Source organism: Balaenoptera ricei, chromosome 20 (assembly GCF_028023285.1).
Source record: "Balaenoptera ricei isolate mBalRic1 chromosome 20, mBalRic1.hap2, whole genome shotgun sequence".
NCBI classification, from domain to species: Eukaryota; Metazoa; Chordata; class Mammalia; order Artiodactyla; family Balaenopteridae; genus Balaenoptera; species Balaenoptera ricei.
The window spans coordinates 24,201,880-24,218,744 of NC_082658.1; the positions used below are offsets into that span (position 1 = coordinate 24,201,880).

The 16,865-nt window shown below is 56.8% G+C and overlaps 1 protein-coding gene across 2 annotated transcripts in view; it reads right to left on the reverse strand.

Annotated features, from left to right (window-relative positions):
* Window positions 1-6,334: 6,334 nt before the first annotated feature.
* Window positions 6,335-16,865, reverse strand: part of CACNA1G (calcium voltage-gated channel subunit alpha1 G) — a 62,654-nt gene continuing 52,123 nt past the window's right edge. Inside the window, exons 27-35 of one of the 2 annotated variants that reach the window (XM_059908657.1) lie at window positions 16,207-16,316; window positions 15,357-15,490; window positions 15,026-15,096; window positions 14,814-14,892; window positions 14,598-14,719; window positions 13,905-14,258; window positions 9,037-9,214; window positions 8,545-8,714; window positions 6,335-7,343 (exon numbers count right to left, since the gene is read on the reverse strand). In XM_059908657.1, the coding sequence (XP_059764640.1) occupies window positions 6,603-7,343; window positions 8,545-8,714; window positions 9,037-9,214; window positions 13,905-14,258; window positions 14,598-14,719; window positions 14,814-14,892; window positions 15,026-15,096; window positions 15,357-15,490; window positions 16,207-16,316 (1,959 nt within the window). In that variant the 3' untranslated portion in view covers window positions 6,335-6,602. The remainder of the gene's footprint in view (window positions 7,344-8,544; window positions 8,715-9,036; window positions 9,215-13,904; window positions 14,259-14,597; window positions 14,720-14,813; window positions 14,893-15,025; window positions 15,097-15,356; window positions 15,491-16,206; window positions 16,317-16,865) is intronic. The other variant, XM_059908656.1, reaches the window with a different exon arrangement.

The window sequence follows — 16,865 nt, forward strand, 5'->3', positions numbered from 1 at the left end:
GATGGGCAGGTAAGGCCCCGGGGAAAGGCGCCACATTAGCACATTCCTCCTGAGACTGAGTCTCCACATTCCGCATCAGTAATATGGCTTTGGGGTCAATGGCCTCCTTCTCCTGCTTGCCACAGCTTGGCCATGCTGGGACCGCTCCCTCCCTCCCTCCCTCCATTTTCCACTCCCCCAGTCATCCTCTCTTCCCTAACGGGATCCCAGAAGCCAATTCACCACCCCTGTTGGCGTTGAGAAGGAATCCGCCGTTCCCCCAGCACCTCTTCCCCTGGCCCATCTCTCCTCTGCCCTTGCCTCCCAACCTTGTTCTTGTCTGTAGGGTCTGCCCAGGTGATCCCTTCCCTGCCCTTGTTCTTAAAACAATGCGTTTTCCTGCTTGCCTGCTCAGCAGCAGGTGTGGTTGGGTGCCAGTAAGACAGCACAGAAGCAGCAGCCATCTCCTATCCCTCTGGGCAGGCAGGAAGTCACCAGAAGGAAGTCTCTTCAGCCATGGGCTATCAGAACAGAGATCTGAGCCCGGCATGAGGTGGGGGTGGGAGCAGGGTGGACAAGCCTCTCCCTTCCCCAGGCAGAGGACTGGGGGCTTCTCCCCCACCCCTGGCAAGTCCTCTCAGCCCTTTGTCTGCCCCCCGCCCTCCACTCACCCAGTCTCCCAGCCCCCTCCGTCTCTGAGCCAGACTCTATAGAGCTTTCACACTCTTGTAGCAGTGTATCTTCGGTTATATTTAGTTGTGAAGAATCTGTCTTCTCTGCCAGTCTGTGAAGTTCCTGAGGGCAGGGATTGACTGAGTCACCTCCAACGCCCCTCCACACTTTGGGCAGAACCTTTAGTATACTGTGTGACAAGCCCCGTGATGTCCCTGGGACTCATTTTCTTGAGCAACTTGGACAAGATGCCAGCTAAGGTCTCTTCCCGCCCTGCTGATCTAGGCTTCTATGGGGAGCAGCTGGGAATCCTCCACTAACCCTTCCTCCAGTCTGGGGCTAGGACGCTTGGGTCCTGTCTTCAGCATTGTGGCTGCAGCACCATCCTCTTTGGCCCCAGCCTTCTCATCTTGCTGCCGGAGAGCCATTCCCAAGCCTGCGACATTGGGTGGGAACCTCCGAGATCGTGGTGGGAGACCTGGCAATCCTTGCCTCCTCCCGTCTCATCTCTCTTGAGGCATTCATTGGGAGTTTGCCCTTCCTGGCCCCTCGCGGAATGTGGCCCCTTTCACACAGCCGTTGAATAACAACTACGATATTCCTAGGACATTATGGTTTTGGTCGTTCTCACCAGAGCAAGAAAAGTGAGGCCCTGAGTTGTCTTATCCTGGCAGAGGCAGGATGAGCTCCATGTCTTCCGAAGGCTGGGCTATTTCCATGCATCCTCTGGACAGGATGCATTTCCTGTATCCTTAGCTGTTGCACTCACGCCCCGCCCCTCTCAAGACTGCTTGGCTACTCTCCTCCCTGTGCCTCACCTCCCTTTCTGCACCTGACAAACTCTACTCGTTCTTGAAGATTTTACTCAAACGCCCCTCCCCCAAGCCTTCCTTGAACCTCCCCCACCCCAATCCTGGGCTAGGGGCCCTTCCTCTGCACACCTCTCCCTTCCTCCCTGTACTCCGTCACTGATTGTCTTGCTTATCTCCCCCCAAAACTGCGAACATCTTAAGGATAGGGACCATCTTAAGGATAATCTTGTTTATCACTGTATCCTCAGCACCCAGGACAGTGCCTGGCAAAGTTGGTCTTTAGGAAATGTTTGTTGACTGACTAAACAAGCATCCTGTGTCCTTAGAAGAGGTCATAGGTAGCAAGGCCACTGTAGCATTAGGTACAGTCCCAGCAGTGGGCACCGTCCACTCTGCTTTTGAGTTTTCAGAACAAAGATGTTTCCAGCTTGAGGCTCCTGAGAGGAGCCATAAAGACCTGTGGGTTGGCCGGCAGCTGGGCAGCTGACATCCCCCAGCTTTAATGGCCCCAGCCCCATTCTCTCTCCTCGAATGACTGCAGCTCCAGGCAGGATGCACACAGACTGTGCTGCGTCTGCCCTGCCAGTGAGCATCCCAGGGGAACTCAGCATCGGGAGTTTCCTGGCAGAAAGATGGAAAGATAAGATAATTGCAAGGTACAGTTTCGAGCAGGAATGACAGCAGAGAGAAGAAAGCAGAGCAAGTGGGGGTCAGGGAGACCCAGGGACAGGAAATGCTGCAAATGGGGAGAGTCAGGTGGGAACTGACAGGACAGGGGGAAGCGTGTGGAACAGTGAAGGCTGCTAGTTCTCACCTCCACTCACCTCCTGGTTCCTTTTACCCCATGGCTCCTTGAAGGTCTGGAGTACCCTCAAAGCAGCCTCCAGCTCTCAAACTCCAGCTCTCTCCTCTTATGCCGTGGGGTGGGGCCTCTTTCCTCCAGACCCCAGCCTGGTGGGGCCTCTGCCAGGCTGCCCCCTGCCCCCAATCTGCGCTTTGATCTGATTTGGCAGGTGTGTGAACACTGGCTGCTGTGCCTGCTTCAGGAGTTTTCAAAGCAAGAAGAATTAATTAGCTCCGTGGGCCACGGTCAGCATCTCCCACACCTGGAGCAGTGCTAAGACACACAGAATTCTGAAGTTCTTAGCAGAATTCCCTCATCGATGTTCGCTGGAGCAATCACCTCCTTGGCCTGTCTTGCTGTGTCCTCAGAGCAGGGTGCCAGCCCACAACTAAATTCGCTTTTGCGAGTTAATTCCTCTCCTGGCAACCGCTGTCCTGGATTAGTCCTGGGTCCACTGGCTGTGGGCTGGGATCACTGGGCACCACGGGCTCAGCACGCCAATGGCTGGGATTCCCTACACACAGACGAGTCCTTCACTGGGCTCTGCAAGCCTGTTTCCTTCTATGGGGGCTGCACACAGCACCTGTCTGCAGAAGGTGTCCATCAGTGTCGGTGTCCTCTCCCTGGCTAGGTCCCTCTACAGAAGGGGCACCAGGGTGGCACCAGGTGAAGGTGCCTTGTTGCTGCCACCTGGTGTTTGATGCCCTCACTACACTGCTGTTGCCAGCCCTCCACTCACCTCCCCCCCCCCCCCCACACACACACACAGGAAAGATGAGAGGAGGCCATGGGGCACTGGGCTGTGGTGGGTGGGGATTAGGGGTGACGATGGAGGTGAAAATGTTTGAAAAGTGAGAGAGGTCTGGGTGGGGCAGGGGAGAGGACAGAAAGAAACAAGGGAGGGGGTGGGAGGAGGAGGAGGAGAGCAGGTGCTTTGAGGTTCAAGGGCAGCATTTTGCCAGGGAAAGACGGTGCCTGGGAAACTTGGTAATTGCAGAGTCAGACTTGGCCAGCGCTTGGTCAAGCACCTGGAGCTGAGGGACACCTTCTCTTGTGGTCAAGCCTCTCTCCACACAATATGGGCTCCTCTAAGCCTCTGAGGACACCAAACTGGGAGCTCAGGAGTACGTTTCCATGAACACAAATGTGACTGCTTTGGAAAAGTCCTCCCTGGCAAGTCATTTTGTGATCAGGACTCCTAACACCATGTCCCATTCCTTCCACAGTGGAAAAGAGGCTGGGGTAGTGTGAAGCCAATTGTCTGGAAGTTGGCCAGCTCAAGATTCAAATCTCAGCTCCACCATTTTCTGGCTGTGTGATCTTGGGCAAAGTCACTTAAGCTTTCTGAACCCATTGCGTCATGGGAAAATGATAGCAATGGTACTTCCCTTGCTAGGGTATTGTGAGAAATAAGTGAGATACTGCAGATGAGCCTCAGATTTGTTTTTAGCACCAGCTCTGCTTGCTCCGCTTCCTAGTCCCCCCGCCCCCAGATAGACCTTTTCCTGGAGCCTTGAGGTGGAGGAAGCAGAAACAGCCAAGCCCGAGGTGGGGGCCTGCAGCTGTTAACACAGTTCCCTCTGAACCCACAAGGAGGAGGCTGAGAGCAGAAGTGCCAGCGTAGATGTTCTTACCTCCAAAAGCCCCCACATCCCTGAAGCTCCTGGCCAGTCCCAACCCTGTGCTGGAGGCCCTAATCCAAGACCTGCTGCCTCCACCCCAGCCTCCTTCGGATTCCTCCACTCCCCACCTCTGATGTATCCTAGAGCAGAATCAAATAACCATCCAGACAAGCAACATCCTTGTTATTATTACTACTGTTAATAAGATTATTATTTCCACTTCAAAACCCTTTTAATGAGACACAACAGCTTCCATCATTGATAAAGATTTTACATTTTTGGTGGAGAGGCCGCAATTCTCTCCCCTCAAATATGCAAATATCCACTCTGACTCTGAGGAGTCCTCAGGGCAGAGGGTGGTTGGCAAGTCTGGGATTGAGGGGAGGGGGTAGCAGCCCAGTTCTCTGGCCTCACCTTGACCCAGAATCCTCTAACCATTAGAAGAAAAAAAGACCCCAGAGCACCCTCCCCAAATTTCCTACCCTCATTAAGGAACAGACAGCTACAGAATGCTACCAAAATATAAAAGCTTAATCTGCAGACCCAGGTGACAAAACTCTAGGAATTTTGTCTAGATTTGCTTTTCTTTTTCTTTTTTTTTTAAAAAGAAGGCAGTTCCTACATGCACCCCCCTCTCCCCACCCAAGGAGGCCAGAGGAAAAACTTTCACGCTATTTCACACCCTAAGAGGATAAATCCAGGTGCTTGCTTCAAGGAGCGGTATCATTTCCGTCCAAAAGAGCAATTAGAAAAACTTTCACCAGCTTAGAAAATACTGGGTTGGACAAAATTTCCAGGTCCAACCATCCAGCAGCCTCCCCCAACTTCCCCGGGATCCCAGGTTCAGATGGGGGCTGTGGGTGAGGGCTTCCAAGCCCAAGCTGCCTTTGAGGTTTCAAGAGTCCTGGGGTTTGAAGGTGCTGGGTGTAAGGGGGCAAGGGTGTTCAAGGGGGTGGGGTTGGGGCGGACGTTTGGGGGTAGCTGGCAGGGACAGACTGGCTGAGCCTGTGGTTGGTGCCCTTGGCACCAGGGTTTCAGACAAAAGAATATTGCCCAAGGTAGCCCCAGAAAGGAGGTTCTGGGCTGTGCCGCTGGCCCCTCCTCCTCTCCCCCTCCTCCCCTCTGCCCACCTGGCTGCCTTCACCTCCTCCCTCCTCTGCGAGCTCCCACTGGGCAGGCAGCAGCAGACCTGTAAACTCCTTGATGGTGCTCATTCATCACCCCCCAGGGGGCCAGCTCCCCACTCCAGCAGGCTGGCTGCCCCCCACATCAACTCCACTGGGAGGTCCTGGCCCCGGCCCCCTCCATCTCGGGAGGGAACAGCTCGCTGTTTATATAGCTTAACCCCATTGCCAGCCTTGATGGGGCAGTGCCCGCAGTGCCAGCACCGGACAGTGCCCCCCCGCCCCCGCCCTCCGCAGGTCACCCGGGCTGAAGCCTGAGAAAGGGAAACCCAGAAGCATTTGCCTCCTCCCCTGCCACCTCACAAAACCCCATTGCAGCAGCTGAGGCACCTCCCGCAGCCTCAGTCGGCCCCATTAACCAAAACAGCTTCATTATGCCAATTTCCAGCTTTCACCATGGGGCTGATAGCTGTCAGCAGAAATAAGAGTTAATCTGGAATCACTCACATTCACAGAGCTGCCTGGCTAAGAGGAAGAGATAAACCTTTGATAGAAGCAGGAGTACACCCTGCTCATCCAGCCTGCCACCAGCAGAGGGGCTTCTCTCCTCCCTCAGCCCTGGGAGGCCAGGCTGCACGGTTGCAGCCCTCTGGGGAGAGGCATGTAGCATCTCTCTCTCTCTCTCTGGCACGCACACACACACACACACACACACACACACACACGCACACAGAGGCAGCTCTGACTCTCCCCTCCCCACCACCCACTCCCCATCTCCAGGAATCTCTCTCCAGTGCCATCTGGAAATGCCTAACTCTGTCCCTTTTGCTTTTACTCTGGACCGTGATTAACTTTTTATTTTGGAAAATTACTTTATTATAGATATAGATATAGATATGTATGTATGTATATATAAAAAGGTTCCATTTCATTTGTAAAATCTTATTTTTTTCTTTTTTTCTCCTAGAGAAAATGATGACGAGGTTAAAGGAAAAAAATAAGTTACATTACAGTTTCCAAAATGGTTCTCGCTCTCCACTGAAGATGGGCCCCCATCAGGGCTGTAATGCACTCTCCGTCCCAGCTTGTGCTTTGCAAGAAGAGGGAATATAACTAGATTAGTTATTTTAGGTTAAAATAGCCAAGAAACAGACGCCTTCGCCTCAAAAATATTCTGAGACACATAAAAGCAGGAGGAAACAAGTCTCTTCAGTCACAAAATGTCGTACATCCCGCAAATACTAGATTCAATTAATTTAATAAAATAGAATATACATAGAGATTCTGCACAAACGTATTGCTTTCTCCCAACAGCTCCTGGTGTCGGGAACCTCAGCTCCACTGGGCCTCTCTCTCTCAGCCTGGAGCAGGGTGGCCACGGCTGCTGCTTTTAACTCTGGAAATTCCGCTTGCCGGTGCCCAGTGCCACTGAGGCGAGGAGCAGCGCCTCCTCGGTGTCCATATGGAACTTTTCTGGAATATAGCCCAGGAGGAGGAGCTAGGATTTGGCACCCAGTGGAGAAAGGTGAGTGGGAGAGTAGGGCAGGACTCAGGGGTCCAGGTCTGCTGGGTCCGAGGATAAACCAGAGAGGCTCAGCACGTCTTTCTTTGGGGGGGGCGAGGCAGCCGTGCTGTCGGGAGGGCCGGAGGCCGAGGGATCCTTGGAGTCGCTGGATGGAGCCCTCCGGCGGAGGCAGACACCAGGGCTGGGTGGGGGCCGAGGGCCCTGGCTCTGGCTCTCTGGGGGGTCTATGGAGATACTGGGCGGGCTGAGTTTCTTCTTGGGCCGGCTCCCAGGTCCCCCAAGAGGCTGACCCCGGAGGCTAGAGGGGCCAGGGCCCAGGCGGGGCTGGGAGCCTCTGTCCAGGCAGCTGACGGCGATGGAGTGCCTCCTCTGTTCATCCAGCCAGGACGCGGGCCGGCGCGGGCAGCTCCGGGCCTCCACGCTGTAGCACTTCTTCAGGTCCCGTGGGGACGGGGCTTCCGCCTGGCTGCCCACAGGCAGGAGGTCTCCTGAAATCCAGCTCAGCTCCGTGTCCAGCTCTAAGCTGCTTCTGATCTCTGATGGGCCCTTGCTCCACGTGGGTTCTGGGCCCGGGCAGGGGGCTGACGGGGGCATGTGCTTCGAGATCTTGCTCTGGCTGTGGGAATGCTGCTGCGCCTGGGTGCTGGAGCGGCCCCAGAAGGAGGAGGCCCCGGCCAGCGGCGGGGAGGGCCCGCTCACCTCTGACAGCAGGTCTTCCCTGCTGCCCAGGCCCTGAACGTCCAGGGAATCCGTCCTTATTGCTGCCTGTATGGGGTGGGGCGAGGGCTCAGCCCAGGGGCTTCCTCTCCCCTGTGAACTGTCCCACCTGGCAGGTCAGAGAGCCCCTCCTCCCCCTCCATGGAGTTGCAGGACCACCCTAGGCAGGGGTACCAGTATCTGGTCTTGTTGGGAGATGCGGGTCATACGCAGTCTGACCTCTGTTGTCCACTGTGCCCCCACCCCCCACCCCCCAGCCTGCAGGAATCGCTCTGTACAGCTCCCAACCCATGCGATCCGAGAAAGCACTGGGCCAGCTCTGCTCCCCAGCTGGCTCCTCACACCTCCCAGCCTCTGCACACGCTATTTCTTTGGCCTTAAATACCCTTCCCAAGTGGCAAGCATCCCTTGACTTTATGGGCTCAGGTACCCTGTGATGTAATACCTGACTATCTTCACCCCAAAGTAAAACTGACCCCTTCCTCCTCTGCTCCCTGCTGCACCACACATGTGGACACCCGGTGACCTGTTGCTGCAATGACCTGATGGGGTATATGTCTCTGCTATTATACCGTGAGCTCCAGAGGGCAGGGGCTGTCTCATTTGTCCATGCCCCCGGTGCCCGGCCACGGAGGCTGCTCAGCGAATATTTGCAGAAGGGATGAAGACGGTGCCTGCTCCCCAAATGTGCTGGATTGAGCAGATCCTCATGTGGCTATCCTCACACATGAGGCACACATGGCGTGGGCAGTGGCCTTGTCACAGTCGGGGCAGACAAGCCTCACCTGGCTACACGAGCTTCTGCTCTGTGCCCCTGGAGTGTGGGCTCTGGAAGGTAGGCGCCGGGCTTGGCCAAAAGTGGAGACATCTAAAACGTGCCTTGTGCCCCTTAGCTAGGTCTAGAAGTACAGAGAATAGGGAGGCAGCTCTGCGCCATGGAAAGGGAGTCCAGAGACCAGGTTCTACCTCCAAACTGATGTGTGTCCCTGGACAACCATGGCCCCCTCTCTGGTCTCCGGGCCTCCTCGGCGAAACAAAGGAGGGGGTGCAAACTCCAAGAGGACATAGACCACTTCTGCTTTGCCTAGAATTGTGTCCCTGGTATCTAGAACTCAGTCTGGCACATCATTGGCGCACAATAAATGTTTGCTGGGAGAATGAAAGTGGCAACCCTGGTCACCACCAACAGCCTAGGATTCCTAGCAGAGAGACCAGCCCCGGTCCGTGTCCACCCTCTACACCTGCTCACCTGGCGCCTGAGTGGCCTCTGAGCCAAAGGGGAGCGGCCTGGTGGAGGCAATTTGGGGATGGTGCCCCAGGTGGGAGCACCATGGGGCTGGAGCAGCTGGGGTGCATCTTTGGGAAGCTGCAGGATGTAGCTGGTGTCTGCTGGCTGGGAGTGAACGGACAAGACAGAGCCTGTGAGGGGAGGGGGGAGGGGGAGAGAGAAGAACTGGAGAGTCAATGTGCTGGCTCCCACCCGAGTCCCTCCCGTCCACTCTCCCCACCGGGGCCTCTACCCTCACCACCCAACCCCCACCCTGGATTGAAAGCCACTCCCCTCAGGCTGGGGGCTCCCTCAGGCAGGGGCTGGCTGACCCCTTCAGGCTGGGGGCTCCTCAGAGGTAGGAGAGACCTCTTTGTCTGCCTCAGTACCCCTACTTCCCAAGGACAGGACTGGGCTTAGGCAAGGACGGATCTCCTGGTGTGAGCCGAGCTGGCCTGCCCCCAGCCTTGGTACCTGACTGAGCTTTGGGGAGCCCCCAGCCCCTGTGTCCCAGGGACCCCTCGGCAGTGCTCCCATCCCGGCACATGTAGCTGTCATTGGGCAGAGAGTGCGTTCGGCTGACCCCAGACTTCCTCACAGTCAGCAGATCTGGTCTCAGCATGAGGGGCACCTCCTCAGTGCGGGACTCCATCTGCAAAAGGAACAGGGGAGGGAGATGGGAGGAAGAGGGGGTATCCAGATTGGGTCACTGAGGCAGAGCTTGGCAACAGAAACCAGAAGCCCACCCCCACCCCACCCCTGGCCAAGGCCCTGGCCCCCATCCCCTCCCTGGACAAGGTGGTGATGGGATGAGTGTGGTCGGGGAGAAGGGACAGACACATGGATGAGCCCTCCATACACAGGGAGGAAGGGGGTAGGAGGACCCCCTGCCCCCAGAAAACTATTCATACTGCATCATCTCGGAGCTTTCCACAGGGCATGGCAGAGGGGTGAGGTGTCCAAAGGAGGGAGAGCAGCCCCTGGCCCCCAGCCCTTCAAGCAGCCCAAGAGCTCATTCTCAAGGCCCCATTGAGAGTCTCTGAAGCTACACAGTGGAGAGTTAAAAGCTAACAACAGCCCCCCATCCCAATTGCTGTGCTGGGGCTTGGGGAGCAGGGGAGGGCCTTCCTAATGAGCAGGAGACGAGGCAGCCCGGGACTGCCTGTAGAACAGAGGCTGTTTCACCATCCCATTCCTAAGGCGGCCCCAACACCCAGCACTGGACAAGGGCTGGGTTAACGTGAGCTGAATGACGGATGAACACTAAGAGGGTGTCACAGCTGGTTCACCCCCCTCCCCACCTCCCTTTAATTACACAGTGACTCTGGCAGGTGATGGGTGAGGAGCAAGGCCTGGGTACCATGGACTCAGGTCCTCCCTTAGTGGACAGACTGGGGATGGGAGTGGATGTTTTTAAATCTATTTCAAAGAAAGGCAATAATCAGCCTTTGACCCCAGCTGGAGGGAGACAAGTCTCGTTCCCAAGAGATTTCTCCATCACCCTGTCCGTTCCTGGCTCTCAGAGAGGCTGTAGGTTCCTGTCCCGATGTGGACCCAGCCAGTTAAGTAGCCCCAGAAAGCCTGAGAATGGCTGTGTCAGAAAACAGTCTGGATCCTTTACTTCCTCTCTCAGCCCCAGGCTCCACTTCTGCCAACCACTCCCAGACCCCCAGGAACCCCTAAGGTCAAGGCCCTGCCCCAACAGAGCCCTGCTGTGAGGAAGGGCCCCCTGTCCCTCCTTAAGTCCCAAGAGGAGGGGGAAGACAGGGAGGAGGGGGCTGCTCACAGTCAGATGTGGACGGGGGAGCCGGGCAAGGGTGGAGAAGCTGTCAGAACACAAAGAATCGCCCCAGGACGCGGGGACATACAGGGACAGTGACAGGGGAGATAGGAACGGCCCCCCAGGTGGAGAAGGGCATGGTGGTGGCAGCAGAGATGTGGCTCTCACCCACTACGTGGTGGTGAATGGCTCATGTTGGGGCGAGGGGGGAAGCGGAGGCGGGAAGGAGGGGTGCAGGGACGGGGAGGGCTGGCTTGCACGGGGCTCCAAATACAGAGGCCAACTCTGTGTCCAGACAGGCCCTTTGGTCAGCTGCCTGATAACACCTCTGTTTTGAGTTCTGTCACTCCTGGGTGTCTGGATTAACCCTTTCACAACTGCTGCCCCTGGGCCCTTCTGGGCAAGGCCCCAATTTAATCTTATCTAATTTCTTTGTCCACCGTGGGGGACCTGAAAGACCTAGCAAAGCCTGGAGCACTAAGTGCTGCCTCTGGGTGGGGCCCGGTGGCAGAGTGAGAGGGGGGCAGGGATCTGGAGCCCTGCAGCCAGCCCGGCCCCTGGGGAGGCTGGGGGAGCAGTGGGGGGCTGTGTGTATGTACATTGCTCTCCAGGGCACTAAGTAAGAGTGTGTGAGTGTCATCAGGCAAAGAGTCATCCGTCAGAGCTACAGAGCAGGACAGTTCAGACACAATCTCTGACGTCAGAGACAGAGCCTCCATCTCAGCTAGAGGGATCTAGACAGGGAGAGAGATGATCAGGCATAAGAAACCAAGACAGTGCACATTCTCGTGTGTGCACGCACACACACGCACACACACGCACACACACAGGCACACGCACACACACAGGCACACGCACACACACAGGCACACACACACACGCGCGCGCGTGCGCACACAGAGCCCCTCTTCCCCCCGTTCACGAAGCGTAAGGAGAAAAGGCCTCCTTTCTCTCGCCCCACCCCTTTCCCAAGTAAACTGAGAGCGCCTCCCCTCCCCCCCTTCAAACCCCTGCTCTGATCAGAGAGGCTGCGCAGGCAGCAGAGAGCCAGAGCAAACACTGACAAAGCGAGGAGACACAGAAACACGTTCTAAAGATGCCCCAGGAAGCTTGACAGCCCCTCCCACACTACCACCACCCAGGGAGGGAGCAGGGAGCGGGAAGATACCAGAAAAAAAATGAAGAAAGGTCCGCAAAGCGCATCTCTGCTCCCAGCACAGACAGAGCAGCATGGGGTGGGGGTGCTGGGGACAAAGCTGCCAATCTGATGACTGCTTTCTGCCTATTCTCTCTGCTTCCAAAAGCCTGGCAGAACCTGGCCTGCCCCAAGATTCTGGCGTCTCCCCTCCTGGGCCCTCCTCCGCCTGCCCTCTCCAGCTTAGGTTCTGGGAGATGCTCTCCTCCCGCTGGCCTGAACTGGGCACACTGGGTTGGGCCACCACACCATCTGGCTGGCTCACCTGGGATCTGCAGCCGGGCTTCAGTGCCTACAGGGCCCTGGGGGAGAGTGGGGCCATGCCTCCCAGACGAGCTGACAGCCCGGTCACCTCCTCAACATCCTGCTCTCCCCCAGCGCCCTTCCCCATGAGCATCCTTCAGGATGGGAGGCCTTGGGAAGGGACTCGCTTTCCCACTGATCATTCTAGGTCATTGCCAGGTTCAGGTCCCTATAGTCTATCTGAGGCTGAATCCCAACAAGAGGTCAGGAGCCCTAGAGGCAAGGTCCCTTCCTATTTGAGGATCACCGTCCATTTCTTTGATCAGGCTACAGGTGTCCCAGGTGCTGGGAACCTGCTTGTCCGCGCCATCATCCATCATGGCCTGCGGAACACTAGGCTTTCTACCTCCAGCTGATACCTGTCTCCTTGCTTCCACCCTGGGTCTACTGGGGGCTTTCCTGCAGTCCTTGACCTAGGAGGAGGGTTGGTGGGGTGCACCTCCAAGTGGAGGGGGGTCAAAGGCGGCCAGACAGGTCCCAAGAGGAGAAGGAAGAGGACCCCAGAAAGCAGATTACAGTGAAATGGGACTGGGGGAGAAAAGCATGTGGTGCTGTGGGAAGGGCCAGGGCTTGGGGAGGAAGCCAAGTCCTATTTCACACGAGGTCCCCGGAACCCACTCCCAGCTGGAGCCTTCCACCCGCTCTCAGGACCAGGTCAGAAGCCACTGGCTACGGATAGCACCCATCATGCCCAGTGGTTTCCTTAGCTTAAAAAGCCACCAAAAAGAGGACTGGCGGGGGTGGGGGTGGGCACTGGATACGGAGAAGGAGACTGTGTTCTAAGACATGTCCCTCAGTGGGTCCCCTGGCCACCTGCACTCTCCCCCGAAGCACCTCTCCCCTGGATCTGGTACCTCACTCCCCCTACCCGCTAAGGTCCCACTGCCAACTTGTCTTCTGCTCCATCCATCTCTTTTCTTCCAGGTTCCTTCTTACAATTGCCCTCTCCAGACCCCTCCTCCAAGTATCCTTCTCCCTCAGAAGTGCAATCTCAGCATTCCTACCTTCCAACCATGTGTTCCAGAGGTTGATCTCAGCTTGAAGAACCCCTGGCTGCCTCCTGCCAGGCCCAAAGCTCAACTGAGGCCCTGAGGCTGTTCTTTCCCCAGACACCCAGTGGGCAGGAAACACCCCCCCCCCTCCCCAGAAGCGTGGCACAGCATGGCACAGCCCAGCACAGTCAGGAGAAGGGGCACAGCACAGGGACACAGTAACCTGTGGGTCGGAGCCGCCCGGGCTGCGGGCGGGAGGGAAGGCAGAGGGCGGGCCTCCTGGGCCTGCCAGCTCGTCCATCAGCTTCAGCTCCCCTTCCAGGGAGCCCTGGATCAGCAGGGATATGGTGTCAAACAGCTGTCTGTCCTGGGGAGGACCAGCCCATAAGGGGAACCAGAGAGTCAGGGGCGTGGGGGTCAGAGGAGCAGTAACGGGTAGTGTCATGGCAGGGGATTGAGAAGAGACAGAGAGAGAGAAAGAGGAGGTCACACGCGTGCACACACACACACACACAACAATAACAACAAAGAGACAGAGAAAGAGGAGGGGATGTGGAAGGTGGGGAAGAGAGAGGTGTGGGAGGAGGAAGAAGAGATGGGAGATGGAACATGAGAAGAGCCCACAGGGGGAGAAGGAGAAGGAAAGAGAAGACCAGGGAAAAAGATTGAGAGATGGAATCAGGCAGGTTGAAGGGTGGGGAAGGAAAGACGTTTGACAAAATCAGGGCGAGGGTAAGAAAGAAACAGGAAGGAAACAGAAAACAGCCTTGAACCTAAGAGCCAGGAAAGGGAGTCCAGGCCAAACGGGAGGCACCGGGACGGATGAGCCAGCACGTGCGCCAGCGACTTGCGGGGGTGGCCCCACGCCGTGAGTGCAGGCAGCCATCTCTGGGGATGGCAGGGGCCTGCTCACCCCTCCACATCCAGGCAGGAGGGTCAGACGGTTCAGGAGGAGCCCCAGGGCTTGCTTGACGCCCGCTCCCTGTACACCACCCAAGCACCGAGCCGCTGAGCACCCGTGCCACCGGTCTCCGTCCCGCACCCCCTGGAGGCGAAGGGGGTGTTTGCTCACCATGGGGTGCTCCAGGGAGAAGTGGGAGACTGTTTCAGCATGGGCTGCGGCGTGTGGGGCCCCGGGCTTGGGGCTGCCAGGGCTGTCGGGGCCCTCGACCCCAGGCCAGAGGAAGGGGCTGCCCAGTGGCGAGGGGGCCTGTGGGCTGAGTGTCTTCATCTCCAGCTCCAGCTCAGCCTCCAGCTCGGCCTCCTCCTTGGCCTCCTTGTTGCTCTCCTCCAGGTGCTTCATCAGCACGGCAATCACCACGTTGACCAGCACAAACTGGGCTGTCAGCACGAAGGACACGAAGTAGATGGGAGAGATGACGGTGTTGTAGCAGGTGGACTCCTGGTCGCAGTCCCGGAGGGTGTCCTGGGGAGGCGGGTTAGAGAGGTGAGGTTGTGAGGGCAGCGGACAGAGCCATCCTGGGAAATCAGGTCTCTGGTGTCACGGAGCTTTGCAGGGGGAGAAGGAAGGGCAGGAGGAGGAGGGAGTGACGGTGTCCTGGGGGCAGAAGAGCACTAGACACTGTCCTGGGAAGTGTGAGTCAGAGCATGTCCTGGGGAGAGGGAGTTCCAGAGTGTTCCGGCATGGGGGACAGAAGGTTACATGCTTTTATTCACATCCAGTTCATCTTGAGCCAAGAAGTGGGGCTGTCTCCTTGGGGCCCGAGCCAGCCCTGGGAGGGACCTCGCTGCGGTGGGCTCTCACCTTCATAATGCCATTCCAGTTGTCACCTGTGGAGACTCGGAAGAGGGTCAAGAAGGCCATGCCAAAGTTCCGAAAGGTGGCATGGCGGCCCAAGCCCTCACAGGGGTGTGTCTCGTCACACTCTGGAGGAGAAGGGAAGGGGAGAGAGGCCCGAGTTAGTCCAGGAGCCCTTGGGTCTCCAGCCCTGGCTCCTCTGCCCTCCCTACCCCAACTCACCCAAGTCTCCAAAGAGCTCCACGCCCAGAGCTGCAAAGATGAAAAACAACAACATGAAGAGAAGTCCCAGGTTCCCCACCTGGAAAAGAAGAAAAGAAATGGAAAAGGTGCCACTGGGTCTCCCAGCCAGCCTCCTTGAGCCCCCGCCCCTTTGGAGAGCACCCTCTCCTTCCCGAGAGGACCCTTCCCACCCACCCCCGCCTCCCAGCTACCTGGGGCAGGGCCTGCATCACTGTGTCCAGCAGCGCCCGCATGCCCACAGCCATCTTCAGCAGCTTTAGCACTGCAGGACAGGACAATGTCGTGAGCTGGCCCCTCTGGGTCCCAGGTCACACAGCTGGTGGAGCCAGGGCCAGGCTGCCATGGCTTCACCCCCACCCTCGGCCCGGCCCCTAGCTTTCCTTTTTGGCAGAGGCTGGAAGAAAGGCTCACGGAACCCACACCCACCTCGTCCCTAGCCAGTCAGAGCTGACCCCTGCCATCTCCCCCTGGGCAGGTCACCCTGGGAGGGTGGCCACGGTGGGCAGGCAGCCGGGCACTGACCTCGGGCGATACGCAACACCCTCATGATGCGGATGATGGTGGGGTTGATGGGCAGTGAGGCGTTGACCTCGATCTCCTCCAGCGTGATGCCCATGATAGACAGCAGCACAATGGCCAGGTCCAGCTGGTTCCACCTGAAAGCCCAGGACACAGCTCCCTGAGGGGGGCACTGCAGAGGAGGGGGCAGTTGTGGCAACACGAGTGGCACATTCTCAGCCACAGAAAGGAGAGTGGAGGTCAGCCTGTCCAGCCTTTCCATCCTGCAGAGAAGCGGTGGTTTATCTACAGTCACACAGCCAGTTGGTGGCACAGGTAGGGCTAGGACTTTAGCTCGAGGGCCTCTGCTTTTCGTTTTTATTCATTTGCTTTTTTATCTAGCATTAATATGGTATTTGCTCTGTGCCAAGCACTATTTGAAAGTCTTTACAAATAGGAACTCACAATCTTCACAACTCTATGATGTAGATACAGCTATTATATCCCATTCTACGGATGAGGAAACGGAGAGCGATTAAGTAACTTAAGTAACTTACCCAAAGTTACCCGCTTCTAAGTGATGGAGCCAGGATTCAGATCTGTCCAGGCAGTCTGGCTCCAGTCTAAGCCACACTGGTTTTCAGCTGTCAGTGTCTGCAGGCTCTGCCTTGCCAAGCTCCCTCCCTTCCCTCCCATCTCCCAGGCCCTGGATATACCCCCACCCCCAGCCCACCATCAGCCCTGGGTAGGTCCTGGAGTGGAGTCTGAAACTCCAGAGTCAAGAAAGGTCTTCAGGCACCAGATCCTCCGGGGCACCTCCCCAGGAGAACACACCCTTTTGCCCACTCCCCTACCCCCCTCCCCTCTCTGTTACCTGTCCTGGAAGAACCGTCGAAAGCCAAAGGCCACCAGTTTGAAAACTGACTCCAAGACAAAGATGACAGTGAAGACGTAGTTGCAGATCTTCAGAGCCTCGTCCAGGATCTGGCAGGGATGGAGGCAAGATGCAGGGTCTCTTAAGGCCCAGGGACGATGCCTGCCCTGACCCCTCTATCATTCCTCCCAGATCTGGGAGACAGGGTGAGTCTAAGGGGGCCTTTCATCTCTTCCCACCATGATGGCTGACCATTGGTCACCACTCTAGGATAGAGTAGGGTTCTCATTCACATGCATGATCCAAACTTGGTGTTGAAGGATCTCTCTCCTTGAGGGTCAGTGAGGAGATCACATGAGAATGTGCTGGAAGGCACAGAATGCTAGAACTGGAAGGGGCCTTTTGCATTATCAATTCAATGTCCCTATTTTATAGATGGGAAAACTGAGACGTGGAAGGCAGCTGACGGAGGCTTATTTGAGAGGTGGCAAGATCACAGGTGAAGTTTGGAGCTGGATGTTCACGAGAATTTAAAGTCCAGAAGGGCAGGCACTGGTCTGCCTTCTTTACCCTCAAAGGTCCAGTACATTTAAGATACTCAATAAATATCTGCTGGGCGAAGAAACCAGGTCCTCTACTTCCTAGCTGTGTGACCTCGA